General features: G+C 35.3%; 4 protein-coding genes across 6 annotated transcripts; 3 read left to right on the top strand and 1 right to left on the bottom strand.

Annotated features, from left to right (window-relative positions):
* The first annotated feature begins 4342 nt into the window (after positions 1–4342).
* Positions 4343–7249, top strand: LOC141828098 (uncharacterized). The gene is made up of 8 exons (XM_074715465.1): positions 4343–4733; positions 5360–5407; positions 5501–5648; positions 5890–5959; positions 6057–6105; positions 6480–6577; positions 6654–6792; positions 6953–7249. The coding sequence occupies exons 1-8, from the start codon at positions 4383–4385 to the stop codon at positions 7109–7111; spliced, it is 1062 nt and encodes a 353-aa protein (XP_074571566.1). The 5' UTR covers positions 4343–4382; the 3' UTR covers positions 7112–7249.
* Positions 7250–8769: 1520 nt separating this feature from the next.
* Positions 8770–11219, top strand: LOC141827690 (protein SAR DEFICIENT 1-like). Of its 2 annotated transcripts, XM_074715001.1 has the most exons (9): positions 8770–9003; positions 9067–9169; positions 9286–9361; positions 9449–9501; positions 9580–10076; positions 10153–10313; positions 10401–10595; positions 10669–10762; positions 10851–11219. In XM_074715001.1, exons 2-9 carry the CDS (start codon positions 9081–9083, stop codon positions 10973–10975), a joined length of 1290 nt encoding a protein of 429 aa, XP_074571102.1. In that variant the 5' UTR covers positions 8770–9003; positions 9067–9080; the 3' UTR covers positions 10976–11219. The 2 variants fall into 2 exon arrangements, with proteins under 2 accessions (XP_074571102.1, XP_074571103.1); XM_074715002.1 differs by lacking the exon at positions 8770–9003 and having other exon boundaries at positions 9111–9169; positions 9245–9361.
* Positions 11220–11437: 218 nt separating this feature from the next.
* LOC141827227 (nicotinamide adenine dinucleotide transporter 1, chloroplastic-like) lies at positions 11438–16366 on the bottom strand. 2 transcript variants are annotated; one of them, XM_074714461.1, is made up of 9 exons: positions 16062–16366; positions 15681–15776; positions 14276–14382; positions 13490–13538; positions 13225–13280; positions 12977–13071; positions 12786–12874; positions 12614–12708; positions 11438–12058 (listed from the first exon to the last, which is right to left on the bottom strand). In XM_074714461.1, the coding sequence occupies exons 1-9, from the start codon at positions 16129–16131 to the stop codon at positions 11768–11770; spliced, it is 948 nt and encodes a 315-aa protein (XP_074570562.1). In that variant the 5' UTR covers positions 16132–16366; the 3' UTR covers positions 11438–11767. The 2 variants fall into 2 exon arrangements, with proteins under 2 accessions (XP_074570562.1, XP_074570561.1); XM_074714460.1 differs by having other exon boundaries at positions 13225–13343.
* Positions 16367–20755: 4389 nt separating this feature from the next.
* LOC141826879 (AP2/ERF and B3 domain-containing transcription repressor TEM1-like) lies at positions 20756–22044 on the top strand. Its single transcript, XM_074714195.1, has one exon. It carries the CDS (start codon positions 20971–20973, stop codon positions 21829–21831), a length of 861 nt encoding a protein of 286 aa, XP_074570296.1. The 5' UTR covers positions 20756–20970; the 3' UTR covers positions 21832–22044.
* Positions 22045–22091: the final 47 nt, after the last annotated feature.

Genomic DNA, 22091 nt, shown 5'->3' on the forward strand with positions numbered 1-22091 from the left:
CAACCTCAACCTACTTGAAATCTAAACTCAAACTCGAGTTAACTCGAGCTTGGTCAAATTGGTCAACCTTGATCTGAGATCGATTGCACCAACATAATCGATGTCAAGGAACTAATGTGGCGGGACAACAGTGGCAGAAGGTAGGATCGGTAGACCTCGATTATCGAGGCAATCGATAGACTGATAAAAGCTTATAAAAGAAGGCTCGACTATAAGCTTCAGTATGACATTCATAAGCCCTCCTATTCTCGCCTCATGCAAAACTCTGATGCTAGGCCGCATTGTTGCTATGACAAATGCACTCACCTAGGAACTCAATTTTGTTGATATACTTTAAGTTATCTTTTCGTGCTTTCAATTTTAAAGAACGATAAACTTATTACTATTCCTCATTCTTTCTAAGAGGTCAATCTCGACCTCCAAATAGTTATTCATAAAAGAAAGCGATAATGAATTATCTATTCGTAAACAATCCAAGGGATCATGAGTCTTGGACTAATAGTTGGAAACTGTGATTCAAATAAAAAATAAAAATATTTTGTATCTGTATTTTCTGTTACACTTTTACTCTAACTCTAAAAAGAAAATTAAATATTTCAAAATGATAAAATGAGACACACGCTATTATATTCACACTCTCTCCTCTACCGCTATTTTCGATCCTACGGAAACAATTAGCAAAGATGGTAAGTTATATAGGGCAAACATACCTAGATGATCTTATCTTGTTGGCGGAGCCGATCGACTAAATAGATAGGCTTGACAAATTAACCATAATGGTTGGACTGAATGCATGAATAATTAAGACGATAAAAGTTATGGCATTGTTCACAGAAGAATGATAAACGAAGATATACCTTTTATTCTTTTATGTCTATTCACTGAATTTAAGTAATAATTATTTCTATTCCATTTTTTCTCATAAAAACACAGATCACTGTTGTGAATGCCAATCGATTCATATCTGGCCTTGGAAAAAACCACTTGGTCCTAGTGTTTGGATAAGATAGATGCCTCTAAATTGGGCATTAAATTAACAGCCCTATTTACATCTACGTACAAATAAAAATAAAAAACAAATTTATGTTAGATTTAAATGAGAACATTAATTAAATTAATATTACAAATGGACATGGTTCGGTTAGAGAATTTACATTGGGAGATTCTTCCCTGTAGAAGATTTTTTTTAAAAAAATAATAATTAAACTAAACACGGTGGCTGGGACTCGGAATATCTCTTTCAGTGTATTTTGGTTTGTTAATAAGACTCATAATAGAGTTACTGATTCTCTAATTGCAATCTGAATCACTAAAAGAACATCATTGCTTAGAAACTTCTCCAACTAATGACAACCACACAACAATTGCCAAATCCTTATTTAAAATAAATTGTCGGTCGAATCTAACTCGTAGTTATATCCCATCTTTTTCAATTTAATTTCATAATTGATTTGGAGCAAGTTGCTTAAATATCTAATCCATCGACCACCATGAACATATTAGTCAATTAACACGTGTTAATTTATGATGTGGTGGTAAGAGATAGATTATTTTAATCAAACAATTAAAATTAAACTCATGTAGCGTGTTAATTTATGATGTGGTGGTAAGAGATAGATTATTTTCATCAAACAATTAAAATTAAACTCATGTAGCATCCGATGTTTAAATAATTAATGATATTGAAATATTATGTCCGAAACTATTTTGCTTCGTGGATATATTTGATGGACAAAACGTGGGAGCGGATCGTTCGTCCAAATTAATTAATACATGCAAACTGAATAATTGCCCCCTCTCACGTAGGTGTAAACCAATTATCGCTTTGACTGACTCCTTAAAATTAAATAAACTCGGAAAAGACGGCTCAAATCGGTAAAGTCAACCAGATCTTTTCTGTAAAAAAAATGAAATCTGCCATCTTAACGGCCTCACACAACCATTTGTAAAGAGTAAATCGAGAAACTGCAGTTGATCACGACACAGGAGGATATTACCTGGCTTCGCTAGGATTCGAACTCTTGTCCTCTTCTACAACTCTACTACGTCGTAACTAACTCAGTTATGTCCCAAGGACAAAGTCAACCAGATCGATCCAATAGGATGTGGTAACTTATCTTACCTTATTTTATATTACTCATATCATAAACGTGTTATTTATGTAAATAAAATAACTCTATTAGATAACATAAAAAATATATTATACATTTTTAAATAAATTATTTTCATAAATAAATAGATTAATTGTAGATCGAGTCAGATTGTATGATCGGGAGCTATTGAATATTATTATCAACTCTTGGTGAGCCAAATAAACTCATCAAGCTAGGTGAGTAGATTAAGCATGGTAAGCCATGCTAATTATCAAGTTGGGTAGGAATAGCAATTTGTCATACCCTTAATCAAAACCCAGCTAACTCTAAGGGCGGATTCAAAATTTTAAATTCTAGTAGCCACGTACTAAAGGATGAAAATAATTATTTAAAAAGGGAGAACATATATTAAATAATGAAAATAATTATTATAAAATATAATACATATTTATCTTTGAAAGAATCATACAATATATATTAAGAAAATAAAGTCCCCGGGGGCAATGGTACAACGGTAGGACATCCGAATTTTCTTCCAAATGGGGAACGCAATCAAAGGATGTTGGGCATCTGGATTGACAGCCGTATGCGCTTCCCGATTTACCCTGGTGGTCGATGGAAAACTTCTATGGGACTGGGCCGACCCAGGGATTTTTTTTTTAAGAAAATAAAAAATTATATAATAGTAATATTATTAAAATTTTAGGAGGAGGACATGGTCCCTATAGTCCTTAGCTTTTTCATAAACCACACCACAGTTGTGAATGCCCGTCGATTCTGTTTGGCTGGCTTAGAAAACACTATTTGGTCCTAGTCCGTCGATTCTGTTTGGCTGGCTTAGAAAACACTATTTGGTCCTAGTGTTTTCGACAAGATAGATTCCTCTCCGATGGAAAGAAATAATGTTGATGGAGCCTTTGAAGTCGATGGAAATAATTGAACCGTGTACTTGGTTTAGAAAAAAAAAATCTGCCATTTCTTCTTTCCTTTAAGGCTCTATGGAGAAAATTCATTAATGAAAAGAGAAGAGAATGAAAGAGAGGAAAAGGAATGGGAGGTAAAATCTTTATGTTTTTTTTACTTGACAAGAATGAAAAGGAAATGAAGATTAAATATATAAAATTATAAAAATATTTTTATTTTTTTAATTAGACAATGATTTTATTTTTTATAATATTAATATTTATTTTATAAATATAAATTAATTATTGTTAAAATAAAATTTTAATTCAAGAATTCATTAGATTATTCGTTACTTTATTAGATGAACTAATAGATTATATTCACAAATTTAATTTACATATTTTAAGTGAATTACGTATTTAGTGTGCGGGCTTCGATGTATCGTTTTGAGAATGTATTACTTTATTAATTTTTTTTTATTTTATAAGTTTTTCATGAAACATCATAAATGTTATATTGTTGTAATATGTGATAGTGATTTGAAGCAACATATATATTGATAACTGAAGAATGATTAATCTACAGATTTACTAAACAAAGAAAAAAATTTATAATTATCTAACAACGAACAAAGATTTCGATGAAAAAGAAAGGAGCGAAAAGATCGTGCTCAGTGAGAGAATTTTAAAATTTTTAAATTAAATAAATTAATAAATTATTTGAAAATTAATATTTTAAATTAAGGATAAAATTATAATAAATAATATTTAAAGTTATCTTCTTTTTATTTTTTTTCTTACACCCCAAATTAGAGGGTAAAAAAAACATCTTTTTTCATGGACAAGGAAGGTTAAACGTTTTAAACGGAGTCTAGTTTGTTTTTTTTGTTTTTGAGTTTAGACAAAATCAGACAAAACCATGCTTCTATCAGCTCCAAATGTGACACCAAAGTCCTTTTCCCCAGGAATATGCGTTGCTTTCAAGATTTCATAATCCAACTGAAGAAAAAAAAAAGTAGACAAGCGTAAATTATTCATTATCGATATCAAATATCTAATTCATCGAGAAATTTAAAAAGACAAAGTGTGTTTATTGTTGATAGTGCTATACTTCAATAAAATATAAAATTTATCATTTCAACAATTTTAAATCAGGTCCACAATTATCGTGAGGTTTGATAGTGCTATACTGATATATGTATGGTTTGTTAGGTGAAAAATGGGCTTGGCCCATTAGAGATTGATTGTACAAGGCCCAATTTGAATGGCCTTTTCGGCTCGTCCGCGTGGTTTTAATCCATTGCCCATGGATGTCTGGAAATGGGCACGTGACGTACTGCCCCGAGATTCGGAGTCGCCGGCCTCTCCTATCTCTTCTGTCGTTGCCATGGCTGCTGCTTTCGTTGCCGGATCTCCTCTCCTTTTCTTCGTACGAGCGCCTGGCAAGAGGGTTTTGGTGCCCCGTGCCACGGTCTCTGCCTCGCCAGTGACCAAAGTCGCCTCCTATCAGCTGAGGGAAGGGCAGTCTCGCCTTTTCCATCGCCTGCCCTCCGGTCTGGCAATGGAGGTCATCTTCCAGGAGGGCCAGAAAGTGGTTGCTGCGGAAGCAGGTCGAAGGACTCCGCCTCTAGTGTTCGTCCATGGCAGCTTCCACGCGGCCTGGTGCTGGGCCGAGCGTTGGCTCCCGTTCTTTTCTGACTCCGGCTATGACTGCTACGCGCTCAGTCTCCTGGGCCAGGTAAAACCTCATGCTGCTTCTTCATGGAGTAAAGTTGATACATAATACATTGCCAGTTGGTTATGTTCTTGAAAGCGCAAACCTGAAGGAAGGTAGAGTGAAAAATGTGATTGTTGGACGGGAACTATAAATTTGGAGAGGGTATATGATTTTCAAGAGGGGAGACTCTTTTCGTGTGGGTTAGGCAGTAGCAGGTTAGCATTTTGTTTTTCCTCGTTGTTGAAAGCGAAACGGCTAAAACCTTTCCTTTTCTCTCCTTTTTTCCTACCATAAAGCTTGATAATCTAGGTTCTCTTTTCCTAGAAAGTTTGCTTCCGTGAATGTCGTTCTGCATAATTGTATGCATTTTCCTCAGAGCTAGAATAATATTCATCAACTATTAAGAACATTTGGTCACTAAACTTGAGTGATCATATAACATACATTATCTTTGAAACAAATGCCTCAGATTTGTGGAATGTTTATACCTTCTCGTCTTCTAATTTTTCACTTTGTTAGGTGGAAAGTGATGTGCCATTATCATTAAACTTGAGTGATTATATAACATATATCATCTGTGAAACAAATATCTCAGATTTGTGCTAATGTTTATAACTTCTAATCTTCTAATTTTTTCATTTTGTTAGGGTGAAAGTGATGTGCCATTAGCAGCAACAGCAGCTGGTACTCTTCAGGTGCATGTTCGTGTCTCAAGAAAATAAATAAATAAAAACTCGTATGCATTTTCCGTTGCAAACTTATTAGGTCCATTGAAATATTTGCAGTAGACTCATTCCAGTGATGTAGCTGATTTCATTCGAAAGGAAGTGAAATCACCACCTGTTATGGTTGGACATTCATTTGGTGGCCTCATTGTTCAATCTTACATTTCAAACATGGAAGATGCCTCTTCCTCCAATCAGTCATCCCTTCCTGGTATTTATGCAGTTAATGCCATACATTTTTTGGTTGCCTCAAGTGTTTTGTTTTCTAAATGAAACAGTGTCCTAATGTACTAATTGAATAAATGTCATTGCATGACACACGTATGTGTTAATACTATTAAAACCAATTTTAGGGAACTAAAGAAAGTCTAGATAGACCTAACTAATATTTTCACGGATATTTTTTCTTCTATTAGAAGATTTTTTTAATCACTTATAATTTATCATTACAGAGAAGCTTTCTTCCTATCCGCTGCTTGCAGGAGCTGCACTGATATGTTCTGTGCCTCCTACAGGGAACAGGTAATCATTTGAGGCTACTACATGCCTTATAACGTAATTAATAAATTTGTAATTGATCACCAATACTGGTATGGTATCTTTTGGTTCTTACTTGCAGTGGTCTTGTTTGGCGGTACCTCTTGACCAAACCAATTGCTGCTATAAAGGTATTCTATGACTTCATTTATTTCTGCATTAGCCAAACATAAACTCATCTGAAGGAGGTATGTTATTAATTTGTTATTATTACTGTTTATAATGATCTTGACTTTCATTTAATAGATCAAAGGGTTCTGCTTCTCTAGATTTGCTGCACATGAACACATGTTAATCCACCAAGAGAAATTTAACTCCAAATACAACTGCATTATCATGCTTACAAATTATCTAAATAAATGTTGTATTTTGGGTTATCACCTACTTATGTTCTATGCATAACACATGAATCTATTTAGTGTTATGGTTCTTGGACAGTGATTTTATATACATCTTCCTTCCAGCAACTGTTGATCATACAAATTCTCTTGTGTTTTTTGACTAGGTGACTCTCAGTTTGGCTGCCAAAGCTTTTGCTAATTCATTGCCATTGTGCAAAGAAACATTTTTCTCCTCTACAATGGAAGATAACCTTGTCTTAAGGCACGCATAATTTTCAATCAAAGTGTTAATTCAATTTTTTCCCACTACTTCATGATAACATGCCACTTGTATGCAGGTACCAAGAGCTAATGAAAGTTAGTTCAAAGCTGCCACTATTTGATCTGAGGAAGCTTAATGCAGCGTTGCCTGTCCCTTCACCAGGAAAAGGCAAAGTGAAGCTCCTTATATTGGGTGCTAGTGATGATTTTATAGTTGTGAGTTACCTAGTTTGTATTGAACTCTTATTTGTTTCAGTTAGTTTCCCTATCTTGTTTCATTGAACTATGATTGAGAGTTTGTACCACAGGGTTCGCTAGCACATTTGATCCTTGTAGATGTATTATGAACATATAATTGATGAATGTTTTTTTGTAGGATGCAGAAGGGCTGCAGGAAACTGCAAGATTTTATAATGTAGAACCAGTTTGTGTATCAGGAGTTGCTCATGATATGATGCTAGATTCATTGTGGGAGAAAGGTGCACAAATACTTCTATCATGGTTGCATGATTTAGATGAAGATAAGGTTGCTTGATTCTTTTTTATTTATCTTGGGAAGACATTTAAAAGTTTGTGCCAATATTACGTATCCTGTTTGGACAGCTTTCTGTTAGGTTTATTGCTTTGAGCGACTCTGTTACAACGGTTACACTCCTGTCTTGAATTTGTCTAATTGATGAAACTCGAATTAGCTTGTTCCAATGACTTTATGTACAGCTTATGCTAATATCTAGGCTGTAAACGAGTTAAGTTTTATGATATTCAAATTTATTTGATAAGATAATTAAGATAAGCTAAGTAGAGTTTAAAATGAATTAAATCGTTGAAATAGTTATTCAAGTTTGATTTGATTTCGTTTTTATAAATTTGAATTTGGTTCAAATTTGACTTGAGTTTGATTTGTTTATTTATTATTGAGCTCTCAATTATTGCTTGTTTAAAATTTTATATTTTAAAATTTATTTGATTGATTGTTTTTGTAGTTTAATAATATAAATTTATTTGTTTATTTTGATTGTTTAACTTAATAATATAAATTTATTTATTTATTTATTTATTTTATTGATAAGAGTTTTAATGAATATGATTTATAAATTTTATTTATAAATAATTTTTATTTATAAATATCAATGAGTTGAATATTAATATATTTTAATTAATTTATTTAATTTAATAAATTATTTAAATATTTTATATATTGATTGAATGTAAATAAATTTTTATTAAATTAAATAATCCATTAACATTTTATTTATGTACCGTCCTATTAATATCTTAATATATTTTGGTTGATCTAGCTTTAAAGCCAAAGTGACAATGCTTTGTTTCATTGTTGCCTTCGGGGCATAGTTGAGTTGGTTATGATAGAGCAGACTTATAGAAGAGGATAAGTGTTCGAATTTTGACGAAATCGAATAATATCTTCGTCCATTGTGATTAACTGTAATTTTCCAATTTATTTCCTTTTAGATAGTTGTGGAGCTGTTAGGGTGGTGGATGTTACCTTTTGCAATGCTTCGTTGTTAATTACGGAAAGAAAAAAAAACGAAGTCCATTACAGAGTCGGATCTGATTCAGCGATTCAGCTGAGAAAAATGATTGATCCTGAAATTAACATTATGTTTTACATAAACTAAGTGTAATTATGTAATGAAAACCTACTTATTATTTACCATAACATGCTGTAACCATAAGATGCATTCAAATATCATTTCTATTTTATCATCAAAATAGCTAATAGTTAGTTATTAGTTCTGCGTTGCAAACCAGCAATCAGTCACTGAAAGATTAGCTTTGAAACATAATTAACAACTGAGATTTATTGCAGCTTCTTCATAATGATTTTTTTTTTTATCAAGAATCAAGAACTTGAGAAAGGTCCCCGTCGGAAAGGACCGACAAAGCTCTGAGCGAACAAAGTCTTCTCACACTTTAATGAAAGTCAAGTTTATTATTTTGAATTTTCTCACGCGCTTCCTCTCCTTCCCAGGGAAGCAACCGTGTCATCAGTGATGCTGAAGCATCTCACTACCAAGAAATTTAACTCCGGTAATTATATTTATATATGAAGAATTTCATGGAAATTGATTGTCAATGTTAACATGCAGACAATTAAGGTTTGGTAGCTAGATTTGAAGATCATCAAACGAAATAGATTTGACTGACCGTGTTCTAATAATTTAAACTAATTGAAAGCAATTTTTTTTTGTTTGATCTCTGTAAGACCAGTGCAAAAGTTTTACTTGAGCTTCCATGTTTCTTCCGGGCAGTTTCCCAAACTCTATTTAATTCTTCACGTCCTTGTTGCGGCCGTAGCTTCTGATTTCTTTTTGGTTGATGACCACGAAGCGTCGTCTCCAGGCAACACGAGAGGTTCGTCATCCCCACAAAGCCAGGTCTTCGCCAAATCTTTGCTATCCGCATACGGTACGAAGTCGATCATCTAAACTTCTGCTCTGCTCTCGTTCTGTTCATGAATCCCATCTACAGTTACCACAGGAGACATGGCTACGAAGAGGCTTCGCCAGGACACCGATCAAGATCCCGAACTATCCGACTGCAAGCAGATGCGCCGGTTGCCGTCCTTCTCAACGTTTGTAGCCTTAAACACTCGTTTTCTATGTTCTCCAAAACCGTCCTTCGCAGTGATTTTTAGCGCATTTGACAGTGTAAGGATCGACTATGAACTTGTTCCTTGCTTTCTGATAGGGTGATTAGAGAGGCAGTGATGGCGAACTCCCTGCAAAACATTTTAGTTTCCTTGGAGCCAATGCTGCGCAAAATGGTAGGTTGAGATGTCGACTATTTTGCAAAAGAAGATTTATTGCTAATTAAGCAGCTCTGCCAGTGACGTTTTCTTAATTGAAAACAGGTGCAAGAGGAAGTAGAGAGAGGAGTAAGCCAAAGTATTAGCTCGTTCCAGAGGTAAAAGAAATAAGTACACGAGCTTCTTGTTCTTGAGTTTCATTCTTTATCGACCTTAACAGTTACCCCTGCTCTCAGATCTAATTCGATACATATCGAACCGGCCTCAGAATCATCAAGCTTGAAGCTCGTGTTTAAGAACCATCTGTCTCTCCCCATATTCACAGGCAGTAAAATAGAGGGCACAGACAGCAAGCCACTTCAGCTGGCCATCGTCGATGCTTGCACCGGGGAACCTCCGGTTTCGCCGCTGCTGTCGACTGTCAAAGTGGAAGTGGTGGTGTTGGACGGAGACTTCCCGGCGAGGGATCAACCGAAGTGGAGCAGTTCCGAGTTCCAGAACAATATCGTGAGGGAGAGAACAGGGAAGAGGCCATTGCTGGCTGGAGACGTCAATATCACGCTGAAAGATGGTTCAATTGTGATCCCGGATCTCGCCTTCACCGACAACTCGAGCTGGATTCGGAGCAGGCACTTCAGGATTGGCGCCAGGGTTGTGGCTGGAAGTCATGAAGGGCCGAGGATTAAGGAAGCCATGACCGTGCCTTTCATGGTTAAGGATCATAGAGGAGAATGTGAGCGGCATGTTCCTTGTTCCTCCTTTTTTTTTTCCTAAACCGAATCTAAAATGCATTAGCTATTATGAAACAGTGTACAGGAAACACTACCCACCAGCTCTTGGCGATGAGGTGTGGAGACTGGAGAAGATCGCAAAAGATGGAGCTTTCCACAAAAAACTCTCGGATGCAAAAATCTACACTGTCCAAGACTTCTTGAAGCTGTCAGTCGTCGACCCTCACTCCCTTCGCACTGTATGGTCAATTGAGTTAGCTCATTCTTTAATTTCTATGTGCCAAATGCTCTGTGATATTACTTTTGGTTTTGCTTTAACGGATCAGATACTGGGGATGGGGATGTCAGACCGAGTGTGGGAGGCAACACTTGCTCATGCCAAGACCTGCAACATGGGAGAAACTCTTTATCTGTATCGAGGAACGCAGTGCAGTCTTCTCTTGAACCCTGTATGCGAACTTGTGGAGGTTGCCTACGACGGCATCACACTCTCATTGCAGGATCTAAGCACCGCTCAAAGAGTAACTATTAGCCTCCTAAGTTTATCAATGATGAATGTAATTTAAGAGTGCTCAAGGCTGAAATATTTTGCAGAGCTATGTACAACGTCTGGTTAGGGAGGCTTATCAAAACTGGGACAAAGTGGAAGAGACTAATGCACTAGTTGACCACAACATTCTTCCTCCAAGTGAGTGAATCTCGTTTATTCAATTGAAGGACAAGAAAATGGATATCAATTGAGGTGGTACTTACGCTTTAGGTTCGATTATTGACAGATGTGTTGCAGATGCAACAGAGCGGAGAAGAATCATTACGTTGGCATCCAGTTCATCAAGAGAATGAAGATTGCCAACTTGAAGACTATGAAATCCTTGACCCTTCCCCCTTTCTTACTTGGTAGAAACAAAGCAAACACGTACATCATCTATGATGGGCAATATGTTTTATTAGACCCAATTAATCGCCCCGATTGCTTGAATGTGAATTACAAAAACACTTGGCAAGCTGTCATGGGGGTATGTATATGTATTCTTTTGTTTTTCATATGTTTATGCACTTTTTTATTTACAATGTTTTGTAAATTAAGATTGCTTCCGCAAATGGAATAGATTGATATATACATGATAAGAACTTCGGCACTTATCTCTCGCTCATTCATTGTTTTCAATCATAATTCTGTTAACTTTGAATGCCACATTTCTTAGACATTCTAATTAGACACTTGAGTTTGCAGAGGTTCCTATTGATTCCTAAACAGAAAACAAGGCAACCAATGAGAACGAGAGTCATCTATCTTATAGGCATCAAGGTAAACGTGTATGAAAACGTTAGCAAAATTATCACACCAACATTAGCCATCCACTCGTTCAAAGAATATTCTTATAAGCAACTGGATTGCAAACATTCCTGGTGCCAGTAAAATAAACAGATTTAGTTTTTTCAAACCTTTAAATTTTTATTCTTTAGAATAGTGCTACTCTTTGGAATAGGGACAAACTTAACAGATTGCTAATTCAGGCTATCTTTATTAACTATTGCTCTTCGATGCATTGTATTGGCAATCTTCACCCCAGAATATTAGAACCAGTTATCCAAGTTCAAAGCAAAAGAATTATCAGGTAACTGTTCCGATGCTCTTTGTCAACTGGATTTCTGCTGAGTGATATTTTGTCTTCCTTTATTCTCAAATAGCTTACTCCCACCGGTCTATGATCTCGTGACTATTAGAAATTTCAAGTAAATCTCGTTGTCTCTCGTCAGATGAAAGGAACTTGAATTGGTTCGCAAATCTTTGAATCATCTCATAACTGGTGAATGTGATGACAGCAGCTGGAGTGGTTCTTAGCAAATTTGTCCCATAGCCACGGTAAAACCCAGACATGCCATCCTTTTGGAAGATTTTCCTAACACAATCAACAGCACCTGCATACTGTACTGGAGAGTTCCGAGCATGTCCTTGTTCTTGGAGCTTCGACCGAACAACCTGTGGAAAGAACATGCACACTTTTAATAACACAAGAAGACAAACACTGAATTTACTCATCATTTTCCATATTTGCTTTAAGCTTCAACCAGATGAAATCAAAGTTTCAGCACGTTTGACCATGCCACATGCTGTATTAGAAGACTCTGTTACGGCAGAAGAGAGGTAGACTGGTGTGTGTTGATTTGCTAACTAGAATATAGTGCGACTAAACAGTCAAACCCGAAGGGAACAATAAAAAACCTTTTCTTCTGCAAAAAAGGTGGAATCCGCCACCTTAGCGGCTCCACACGGTCGGTCCCACGACCATCTGTGAGGAGGTAAATCGAGAAACTGCAGTTGGTCACGAAATTCGAATTAAGTCTGCTGCGTCGTAACCAACTCAGCTATGCCCCGGGGGCAACAATAAAAAACCTTAGTACCTAGCAACTGTAAATATTAAGGCTATTATCGATCAAAGAGAAGGAAACAAGACATCCTCTAGTAAGCAGGTAGTTTTTCAACTTTAAAGCAGATGCTTTCACATTACACATTCCAGGAATATGCTGAATGTACCTCGTGAGGATAAGTCATTGTGGATGCAAGAACCTTAGATAGCGAAGAAGCAATGGCCACATTGCCAGCACTGAGCTTATCCACAGATGTATTGCCTGGGGACAATCAAGTTTAGAACAATATAATTAAAAAATAATAATAACAAACAGATAGATGAAGGTAGATATTATACCTCTATTTCCTAAGTAAGATTTGATATTTTCATATACTGGAAACTGTATGGCTACATGGCTAATACCAGCTAAAGCTGGAAGGAGACCACTGCAAACAAACAGAAAAGGGAAAAAAAAAAAATGCCAAGATCATGTCAATGGAGATCCAAAAGGAAAACACAAACTAATTACATAAGATGAGGTTTCTCACCTGTATAGCCCACGTATACCTTCTTCTCGGGAAATCCTTCTAAGTGCAGAGATTATTCCTCTATAAGGAATTATCCCAGGCCTCATCCTCTGGGTCTAATGGCCAAGAAGTATCAAATATAAAAGCAATGTTAGTAGAAATTACTTCCTCAAGTTTAACCAAATTTGGTAAACCATAGATAATGCTGACAACAAAGTGAATATTTGGATTTTCTCTAGAAGTGTAAAAGAAACAAGAGAATAACATACTTGAAGTCTAGTTTTAACAACCCACAGTGGATTTGTTACAACTGTGGTTGCAACTCCTGCACCAGAGGCAGCAATAATGTTAGCTCCAACTGAAAGTGGTTTGTCAACATCAGCTGCATCTGAAATTTCAGACATTTAGTTAAATGGCACTGAATCTTTTTTTTTCCTTTTTTGCCAATCTAACATCTACTTTTCTAGGAACAATCCCATAATAACAAGGATCTAACTATAAGCAAGAAATTGGAGAAGGAAGTTTTACACAAACCATGTGAATGAAGTAGGCCTTTGAGCTTATTATAAACCGTAAAATATACCTGAAGATGATGTTAAATTGATAGTAAGGATGTCAGGTCTTAAAAAAAAAGTTAATGAAAACCAAAAAAGAAAACATCAAAGAATAACAAAAAGAAGACACAAGCTTTCCTTATTTTTCACATATTTCACTTGTATAGAAACTTTTATAACATGATGCACAAGAAACTTCATACTGTAAGTTGGTGACTTTTGCAATATTTAAATCAAATCCAAAGCCAAAGTTAATGGAAACACTGTAACGGCTCACTTCATTAGTAAAAAAAATAAATCTAAACCAAATAATTTCACCATATTGCAAATTTCAAAATCCTCTCCATGAAGAGAGTTATGCATTATTCATTCATACAACTAGTAATACCTACCAAACCACATGATCACATGCAAGAAAAGGAGGAACCATCAATATACAAAAAGATTAGTAGCTGCTTTTATACCACATTCTAAAGACAAAACAAACTGTGCACTGAATTGGGAGGTATGCTGTTTTTTTAGTGATGTTCAAACAAAGGCATTATTTAAATGTAGAATTGGCTGATCATCTTTGGTGTATCATCTTTAAAATAATGATCATTGACCAACGTGAAATAGAAAGTAAATTATGATTCAATATCACAACCATTGGCAACTATATTTATCTGGATCTACGTTCATCCATATAAACGCCATTACTATCAATTTTGTTTGTACAAGCCCACTGTATAGGGAACAAGGAAGATAAAGAAGCTTATGTACTTACTGCCCAATTTGGTAGCAGTGCCAGGATTGTAGGAGAAAGTCCATGATACATTCCTCTAACTCCTTCCTTTTTAATTATCTCTTCTAGGCTTGAAATGATAATGCCTCCTAATTTGAGCGAAAGAAATCAATTGCTTGACATTTCCGAGTAATGCATTTGCTGGATAAAAGGCAAATGATAATATAATTCAATAGGAGTAACTGGTTTTTTATTGATCAACCAGATTAAGAGAATACAAATTGGTAGAGAAACTATTAAATGGAGTGGCAATAAAGACTAATTCAGAGAATGGAAGGTAACATGAAAATTCATAAACTGCAGGAAATCATGGAAGGTGTTTACTTTTAATCTATGTAGATTATGTCAGTAACATAATCTTGTTAACTGTTGTCCTTAAAAGAGGCAAACACAATTTAGTAGGACAAACTATACTTGATCTCTTAATATAAATTCTTAGTATGTACTAATATCTCTATGTTTCTAACACTTAACAAGTTAGTGCCTTGAAACCTATCATCATGCTGTGTTTGTCCCAACTATTTGAGGACAGTTACATGGATCTCGTCCCTTCTATCATATAATTTACAAATGTCCTGATTAATAATTCATAGATGTTTCATAAGAAAGTCTGCATCAAATCCATGATATAAATGCCTTCCATATTCATTACAATAATCAATGGTTGTTCACAATTCCAAATATAGCAAATCTCATACAGAACTTTGATGTGCCTATCCTTAAAATGAATTTGGCTTGAACAATCCAAATAAAATAGATTGGACACATGTTTCACATACTTTGTTCTGTACCTAAGCTAGGAAGAAGTATCTAGGGAGCAGCAGCTAAAGGCACAGAGAGGATGCTTATTCACAGGCTTTTGAAGCAAATCCAGATTTGTTTGTACATCAGTTCTAAGAGGAGAGCCTTGAGAGGATAAGTGCATCTATACAGGGTTTTGTGCATATTTTTATTTGATCTTCATGTAGCATTTTCTTCTATTACAAAAGGTTGTATAGGTGAAAAACGAACCTCCTAAATTTGTGTTCTTGTTCCTTTTGCAGGTGTTTTGTTGGTTTCCATCTTATCTTCGTTTAAGGATGTTTATCATAAATGCATTCCATATTCTAGGAATACCATAATCTATGATCCAATATAGGGAGATTTTAGGTGACAATTGGAACACTATCCCTAAAAGAGGAATGTAAGATGCACAGTATCCTAGTTGGTGATCACAAAACGGCCTCAATCCCAACAATCTGTTTATGATCTGAACTCATTTATATTGCTACAAATCAAATTTATTCAACTGCTAACTACTCAATATTATTTTTGACAAGAAACTCTATCAGTATTTAAAAAGAAGGAACAATAACAGAGAATTCATACAGAACACATCAGTGTATACCTCGGCGAGAAGACTCTGCGAGCGTGGGCAATCCATGCACCTGGAGCCTCGTCTTGATAACGTCCAGCGGGCAGACAAACGTGGCCGCCATCATCCCTGTCATCAATCTCCCTCTTAAACGAAACAAGCAACAAAAGCAATCAAAACAACTACAAGAAACCTAATTGCAAACCCTCACAAGATAGTCAGACATCAAACCCTAAACTCACAAACAAAAAGAAGGAAACATAACAGTGTTTGTAATCAACAACCACACTTGCATATTCTAATAAAGAAAATATAGCGTCATAATGTGAAATAACTCCAAGAAATATTTTTTAAAAAACCTAAAATTAGGAACAAAGAAAAAGGGGATAAACAAGAAGATAATAATAAACAAACCAGCGGAGGCCCCAGCGAAAGCATTGCAGAGGAGTTCCCGAGGTGTCGGCTGGTGGAATTCACCAGGCATGGTGGCCGAATCTTCGACGTAGCGATCGGCACAAGATTTCAATTCGCTGCACTAGAATGAAGATTCTGCTCTATTAGACAAGATTTAACCAACTCACGGAGCGAAAGGCAACAGCTTCGCTTTCGCCACAGAGGATGAAACAGAGGGAGGGCTTGAAATCAACCAAGATTTGGCTAGCGTACGCGACGCCGCGGAGAAGAGGAGTCGAAGTTTGTGAGTTTTTTGATCGAGAAAGAATTAGTCAAAGTCTCACGGTGTACAGATTGCTCAATAAAATATTATTTGTCAAGTTTAATGATTATTTAAGTTTAATTTATTTTTTATGAATTTAAATTTGATTTAAATTTAGTTTTAACAAATTTATTTAATTATTTAAAATTTTTATATTTTTAAATTTATTTAATTAATTATTAAATTTAATAATATAAATTATTTAATTTATTTTAAAAAAATTTATTTTTTATTTAACATATTGATAAAAATTTTATTTATAAATATTATTTATAAACGTTGTTTACGAATATTATTCATGAATATTATTTACAAACATTAATCAGTTAATATATATATATCTTTAAATTTATTTATTTAATTGATAACAAATATAAATATATTTCTTATCAAGTTCAATATTAAATTTATTTATGAAGATTCTATTAAATTTACCATCCTAGACAGAATGACACAGCCTCTAATTTTAGGAGGACTTCAAGTTGTTGTCATAGCATAACACATGAAAATTAATAAAACTCAAAGGAAAATTAAATTTAAAGTGTAAAAATTGTCACCTATTTTTAACCTAAAATTACTAAATAGTTAGTTAGTAGTTTTATGATTTTTTATTTTTAGAAAATAATAAAAATAAATGATATAGAAGTTACGGATGAGGAGTCCTTTTTAAGCAATAAAAACACATATCGGACGTCCTATTAAAAGAAATAAAATTTAGAGGCACCCTTTAGAAAATTTTTTATTTTTATTTCCATTGAGCACCCTGTACTTTTTAATTATTTTAAAATTATCCATGAAAATAATTAAACTCACTAAAGTCTCTTTTCACCTTATTAATCTTTGAGATAGACGATCATTGTTTCTAATTTATTTATCAAATAAATATAAAACATAATTTATGGCTTTTAAAATATATATTCATATTGAGATTTAAATTTTGATTTTTTTTCCCCCTTAAGTGTGTTACTACGGTATCACACTCATAGGGACATCTATAATTATATTCTAGATTGAAGTTTAGAAAGTTTGATGTTAATATTTTGAAAATAAAATCAATTTGACTCGTTAAGTATTTTCAAATCAATACAAAAAAAATAAGGCACAGACCTAAGGCGAGGCCCAGCAGGTGCTCGTCTTAGGCTCACTTTTTAGAGGGACTCAAAAATTAATTCATCATTTATATTAGTACGATAGATTTAGAATTTTTAATTTTCCGTAAATTTTATTAAATATTAGATTTTAAATTAAAAAATAAATTAAATTGTTGGATATGAAATGAAAATATAGAATTTAAATTAGATTAGGTTTGATCTAAATTCATCAAGTAGCCATGAAAAAAAATGATAAATTCCAGTCAGTCTTATGGACTCAATCTCTGGGGATAACCGGTCCGGTCCCACGAAAATTTTCCACCGATCAAGTTCAAATTAGAGTTGATTTGAACTTAATTTGATCCAGTTATGACCGACTAAGTTGATAAGTTAAATCGGTTCAGTCAATTTAAAAGAATTAGAATATTTTTAAAAAACACTTTATCTTTCCTCTTTTTCTTTCATCGTTTCTCTACGTGTACCCAGCAACCCACTACCTCCCTTAGCTTCTTAATTCTCCTTTTTGCTTCTCCTTTTATTTTAATTTCTTCCTTCTTTCCTCTGCTTTGTTCTTCTTGACGACAACAGCAACGTTGCTGTTTTCTTCTTCTTTTTCCAACCAACCAACATCAACCTCTTTCTTCATCTCCTAGTCACCAATAGCAAGCATGAAAAGCAGTAAGTTTTTGTTTCCTCTCTTCATAATAGCACTTCCTCTCTTCACAACAATAATTGGGATTTGTAGCAGTCCCTTCTCCCTCCATTTACTCAAACTATTACTTGTTGTTCAACGCAACAAGCGTTGCTGTCCACCATCGCTCACTGTCGAAGCTAATGTTCTTTTGTTGGCCAAACCAAACCAAGGAATCCTTTACTGTTCTTGTTCAAAAAAGTAATTGCCCGTGTACAACTATTGATCGAAGGTAAAGATTAATAAATAAATTTTTTGAATATTCCTTAAACTTTTTCTCTTTTCCCCTCTTATTAGTTATTTATTTTTTATAAATGCATTCTTATTTCTTATAAGTTCTTATCCATTGTTTTTAAATATTTTTTTAGGTATAATATATAATCATGGCTCCGAAATATTTATTTAGATCTCAAAAAGGAAAAAAGAAATAAAGAGAATAGATATTTATTCAAAATCAGGTATAGGAGATATTAATCAATAACAAAATAGTTAGGGAAAAGAAGATTGAAAATATAATCGGCGTTGAACAAGAAATTATGAATGAATTGGATGAAAATGATAATGATAATATTTTTTATGTTCAGCCGAAATTATAAACCAAGAGAGTCCTTCACATTTGAATATTGATGATCTTGGAAAATGAGGAAAAATTGATCCAAAATTTAAGAGATTTTTTTAGTGGAAAAGGGTCCAACTTGAATTGATGGCATCTTGTTTTCTAAAGATAAAGCTGATAGACATTTTGATACATTGCATTATGAATGGATACTATAAAATGGAGAAAAAATGATAGAAAATGACTAGTACAGCTTATTCATCTTTCTTAGATAGAATATTTTACTTTTATTATAAATTATTCGTAAATCATAACAATATGAATACAATTAGTCAATTAGCTACTGAAGGCATAAGGATTAGCATAATTTGACTCAATATCTTACAAAGTATGAGGAAGTAAAGAACATATTAGTTGTATAACAAATGGAATGAATTGAAAAAGTACGAGAAAGTAAGGAACATATTGGTTGTATGACAAATGGAATGAATTGAAAAAAAAACTGAAAAAATAAGATAATTAATGAAAATATTATAGAAAATAATAAAAAAAATAGCATTGAAGATTATTGTTAAAGAGGTTAATTATTGTTGCCTATAGACTTGCAAAAAATAATCTAACATATTGAGGAAATTGTGAAAAAATTTTTGTCAAGAATAATGATATAGAGACTTTGGATTTGATAATATCATGATGGAAGCGAAGCAAATGGCGGAAGAAATGGAGATTGAAGCTACATTCAAAGAAAAAATGTATTATCCGAAGGAAAAAAATAATTTGATGAAAGTAATAGTAAAGATTTGATGCAATCAAAAGAATATTTTAGAGTTAATTATTTTCTCTTTTTAATAAATCAAGCTATTTTTTCACTAAAAACTCGATTTGAACAATTTCAGAAGTACGAAGAAACATTTGGATTTTTGTTCAATTTAGAGAGATTGAAATTTGTCGATGATGATAGTCTAATGAAATCTTATAAAAATGTCAAAGAAACTTTGAGATACAATGGCAAATCAGACATGATGGAGATGATCTGTACATGGAGTTATCAATCTTGAAGTAGTCTTTACCGGTGGAAGCAAAAAGAGAATTAGATATTTTAAATTATCTGAAAAATATGGATGACTTTTATCCAAATATTCATATTGCTTATAAAATTTTATTGATTATATCAGTTACAGTAGTATCTACATAAAGAAGTTTTTTCAAATTGAATTGAAGTTGATTAAAACATATCTCCCTAAATCCTAAATACGCTAATACAAAATAATACAAAGAAGTTTTTTCAAATTTTACACTTATAGGGGCACCTAGAAATTGATTGTCCCAAATTTTCACTTAATCAGAATTTAATTAGATACGAGAAAACAAAATATGACCATTATATAAATTCTCATATACACGTAGAGATTTCAGATTTGATGTAAAATAAATCTTCAAATTATTTTATACACTAATTCTATGGTAATGTACTTAATTGCCCTGCGCCATGGTCCGCTAAGTTTTGATATCATCCATTCAATCCAACTTGGACCACTGGGTCCCATTCTAGATTGTCTGGATTCCACATGATCTATTCAGATCTCTCTCTCTCTCTCTCTCTCTCTCTCTCTCTCTCTCTCTCTCTCTCTCTCTCTCTCTGTCTGCTGCTTGCACCCAAGCGCACACTTTCATTAGAATTCCTAATTAAAAAAATAAGTAGTCACACGAGCTAGTTATCGAGCTTCCTGCAGCTTTCCTTGAATTTTCCCCTTCGCCAACAGATTGATAATTTTGACATCCTTGAAGATAGACCACCTCTTGGCTCCCACCATGACGGTGACATTAAGTTTACATGTACTATGCACAAGCAAATTAGGATAGGATTTCTGATCTAATCAAAAAATTTTAAGATCCATTATTATTATATTGTATGTATGCATTGTACCAAATCTAAAGCGAAAGGGCTTTCATTTATTCTAGTTGTATTGTGGATGAAGGACGTTGTTATTAACTCAAATTAAATAGAGCGATATATTTCTCTATATATCCACTGGATGACTGCTTGATTCCAAGTCTTCTCCGTCTCGATTTTAAATCATGCATGCTAACAGACAAACAGTGCTTTTCCCATTTTTGCTCTACAAGCTGCCTGCCTTTCAGATCGGTCATGGACAAAACAAGGAGCTGCACCGTTAGAAAGCTAGCAGAGAACAGAACAGGCAAGTGAGGGCGTCGTCGTTAATTCCATATATCCTTTTTGCCTTACGGATCCAAATCTACTGCGGGGGATGGGAAGCGGCGCTGCCAGCGTGGTCTTGGATTCGACTCTGGGGGAGGAGTCTGCGGCGGGGAGGAATTCGAAGCTGCCTTCGTCCAGGTACAAGGGCGTCGTGCCGCAGCCGAACGGGCGCTGGGGCGCTCAGATCTACGAGCGGCACCAGCGCGTCTGGCTAGGCACCTTCGCCGATGAGGTGGAGGCTGCGCGAGCCTACGACGTGGCGGCGCAGCGCTTCCGGGGCGGCGACGCCGTCACCAACTTCGCGCCGTCCTCGGCGGGGGACGAGGAGGGCGCGCTGGTGCTGGACTTTCTGGCCGCTCACTCCAAGGCGGAGATCGTGGACATGCTGCGCAATCACACGTACCAGGACGAGCTGCGGCAGAGCAAGCGGGCGGGCGCCTCCGCCGCCGCCTTTGGGGGCTGCAGACGGGCGCTGAGCTACCACGAGACGGCGCGCGAGATGCTGTTCGAGAAGGAGGTGACGCCGAGCGACGTGGGGAAGCTGAACCGGCTGGTGATCCCGAAGCAACACGCGGAGAAGCACTTCCCGTTGCGGAGCGGGACAGAAGAGGCGTGCAAGGGGGTGCTGCTCAACTTTGAGGACGCCGGCGGGAGGGTGTGGCGCTTCCGGTACTCCTACTGGAACAGCAGCCAGAGCTATGTGTTGACCAAAGGGTGGATCCGGTTCGTGAAGGAGAAGAACCTTAAGCCAGGCGACGTGATCAGGTTCTGGCAATCCACCGGGCCGGAGAAGCAGTTGTACATCGACCGCGGCGACGCACAGTCGCCGGTGAGGCTGTTTGGAGTAAACATATCGGAAAGACAGGAAGGTGGAGAGAGGAGCCAAGGAGGAGATGGATCGGTTCTATAGGCGCCGCCATTCTTGCTCATCAAGAAGCTAATTAAGCGTGTACGTACTCCTGGTAGCTGAATGATATCGATACCCCTCCTTCCTCCCCTCTCAATCTCTCTTTTCTTTGCTAATTTAATTCTCTCTGTATTATAAGCAAGCAAATTGTTTGATTGGCTCCACGACGAAGCATTTCAATTTATAAAATTTGAATCGGAATAAGTTGATGATTAATTACCTTGTTGCTCAACGATCTTGGCTTAGCTATAATGTGTGTATAT

This window comes from Curcuma longa, chromosome 4, assembly GCF_044706935.1.
Source record: "Curcuma longa cultivar G26 ecotype Majalengka, Jawa Barat chromosome 4, ITB_CL_G26_1.1, whole genome shotgun sequence".
Lineage (NCBI taxonomy): Eukaryota > Viridiplantae > Streptophyta > Magnoliopsida > Zingiberales > Zingiberaceae > Curcuma > Curcuma longa.

Bases quoted from the DNA above. Each gene is read 5' to 3' on its own strand.
- LOC141828098 (XM_074715465.1), top strand. From the start codon at position 4,383: ATGGCTGCTGCTTTCGTTGCCGGATCTCCTCTCCTTTTCTTCGTACGA. The intron at 5,408-5,500 runs GTGCATGTTCGT...TATTTGCAGTAG, and splicing joins CAGCAGCTGGTACTCTTCAG to ACTCATTCCAGTGATGTAGC. The intron at 5,960-6,056 runs GTAATCATTTGA...TCTTACTTGCAG, and splicing joins GTGCCTCCTACAGGGAACAG to TGGTCTTGTTTGGCGGTACC.
- LOC141827690 (XM_074715001.1), top strand. From the start codon at position 9,081: ATGGCTACGAAGAGGCTTCGCCAGGACACCGATCAAGATCCCGAACTA. The intron at 10,314-10,400 runs GTATGGTCAATT...TTAACGGATCAG, and splicing joins ACCCTCACTCCCTTCGCACT to ATACTGGGGATGGGGATGTC. The intron at 10,596-10,668 runs GTAACTATTAGC...AATATTTTGCAG, and splicing joins ATCTAAGCACCGCTCAAAGA to AGCTATGTACAACGTCTGGT.
- LOC141827227 (XM_074714460.1), bottom strand. From the start codon at position 16,131: ATGCCTGGTGAATTCCACCAGCCGACACCTCGGGAACTCCTCTGCAAT. The intron at 15,777-16,061 runs GTTTGTTTATTA...GATTGATGACAG, and splicing joins TTTCGCTGGGGCCTCCGCTG to GGATGATGGCGGCCACGTTT. The intron at 14,383-15,680 runs GTATACACTGAT...CGCTCAAATTAG, and splicing joins CGCAGAGTCTTCTCGCCGAG to GAGGCATTATCATTTCAAGC.
- LOC141826879 (XM_074714195.1), top strand. From the start codon at position 20,971: ATGGGAAGCGGCGCTGCCAGCGTGGTCTTGGATTCGACTCTGGGGGAG.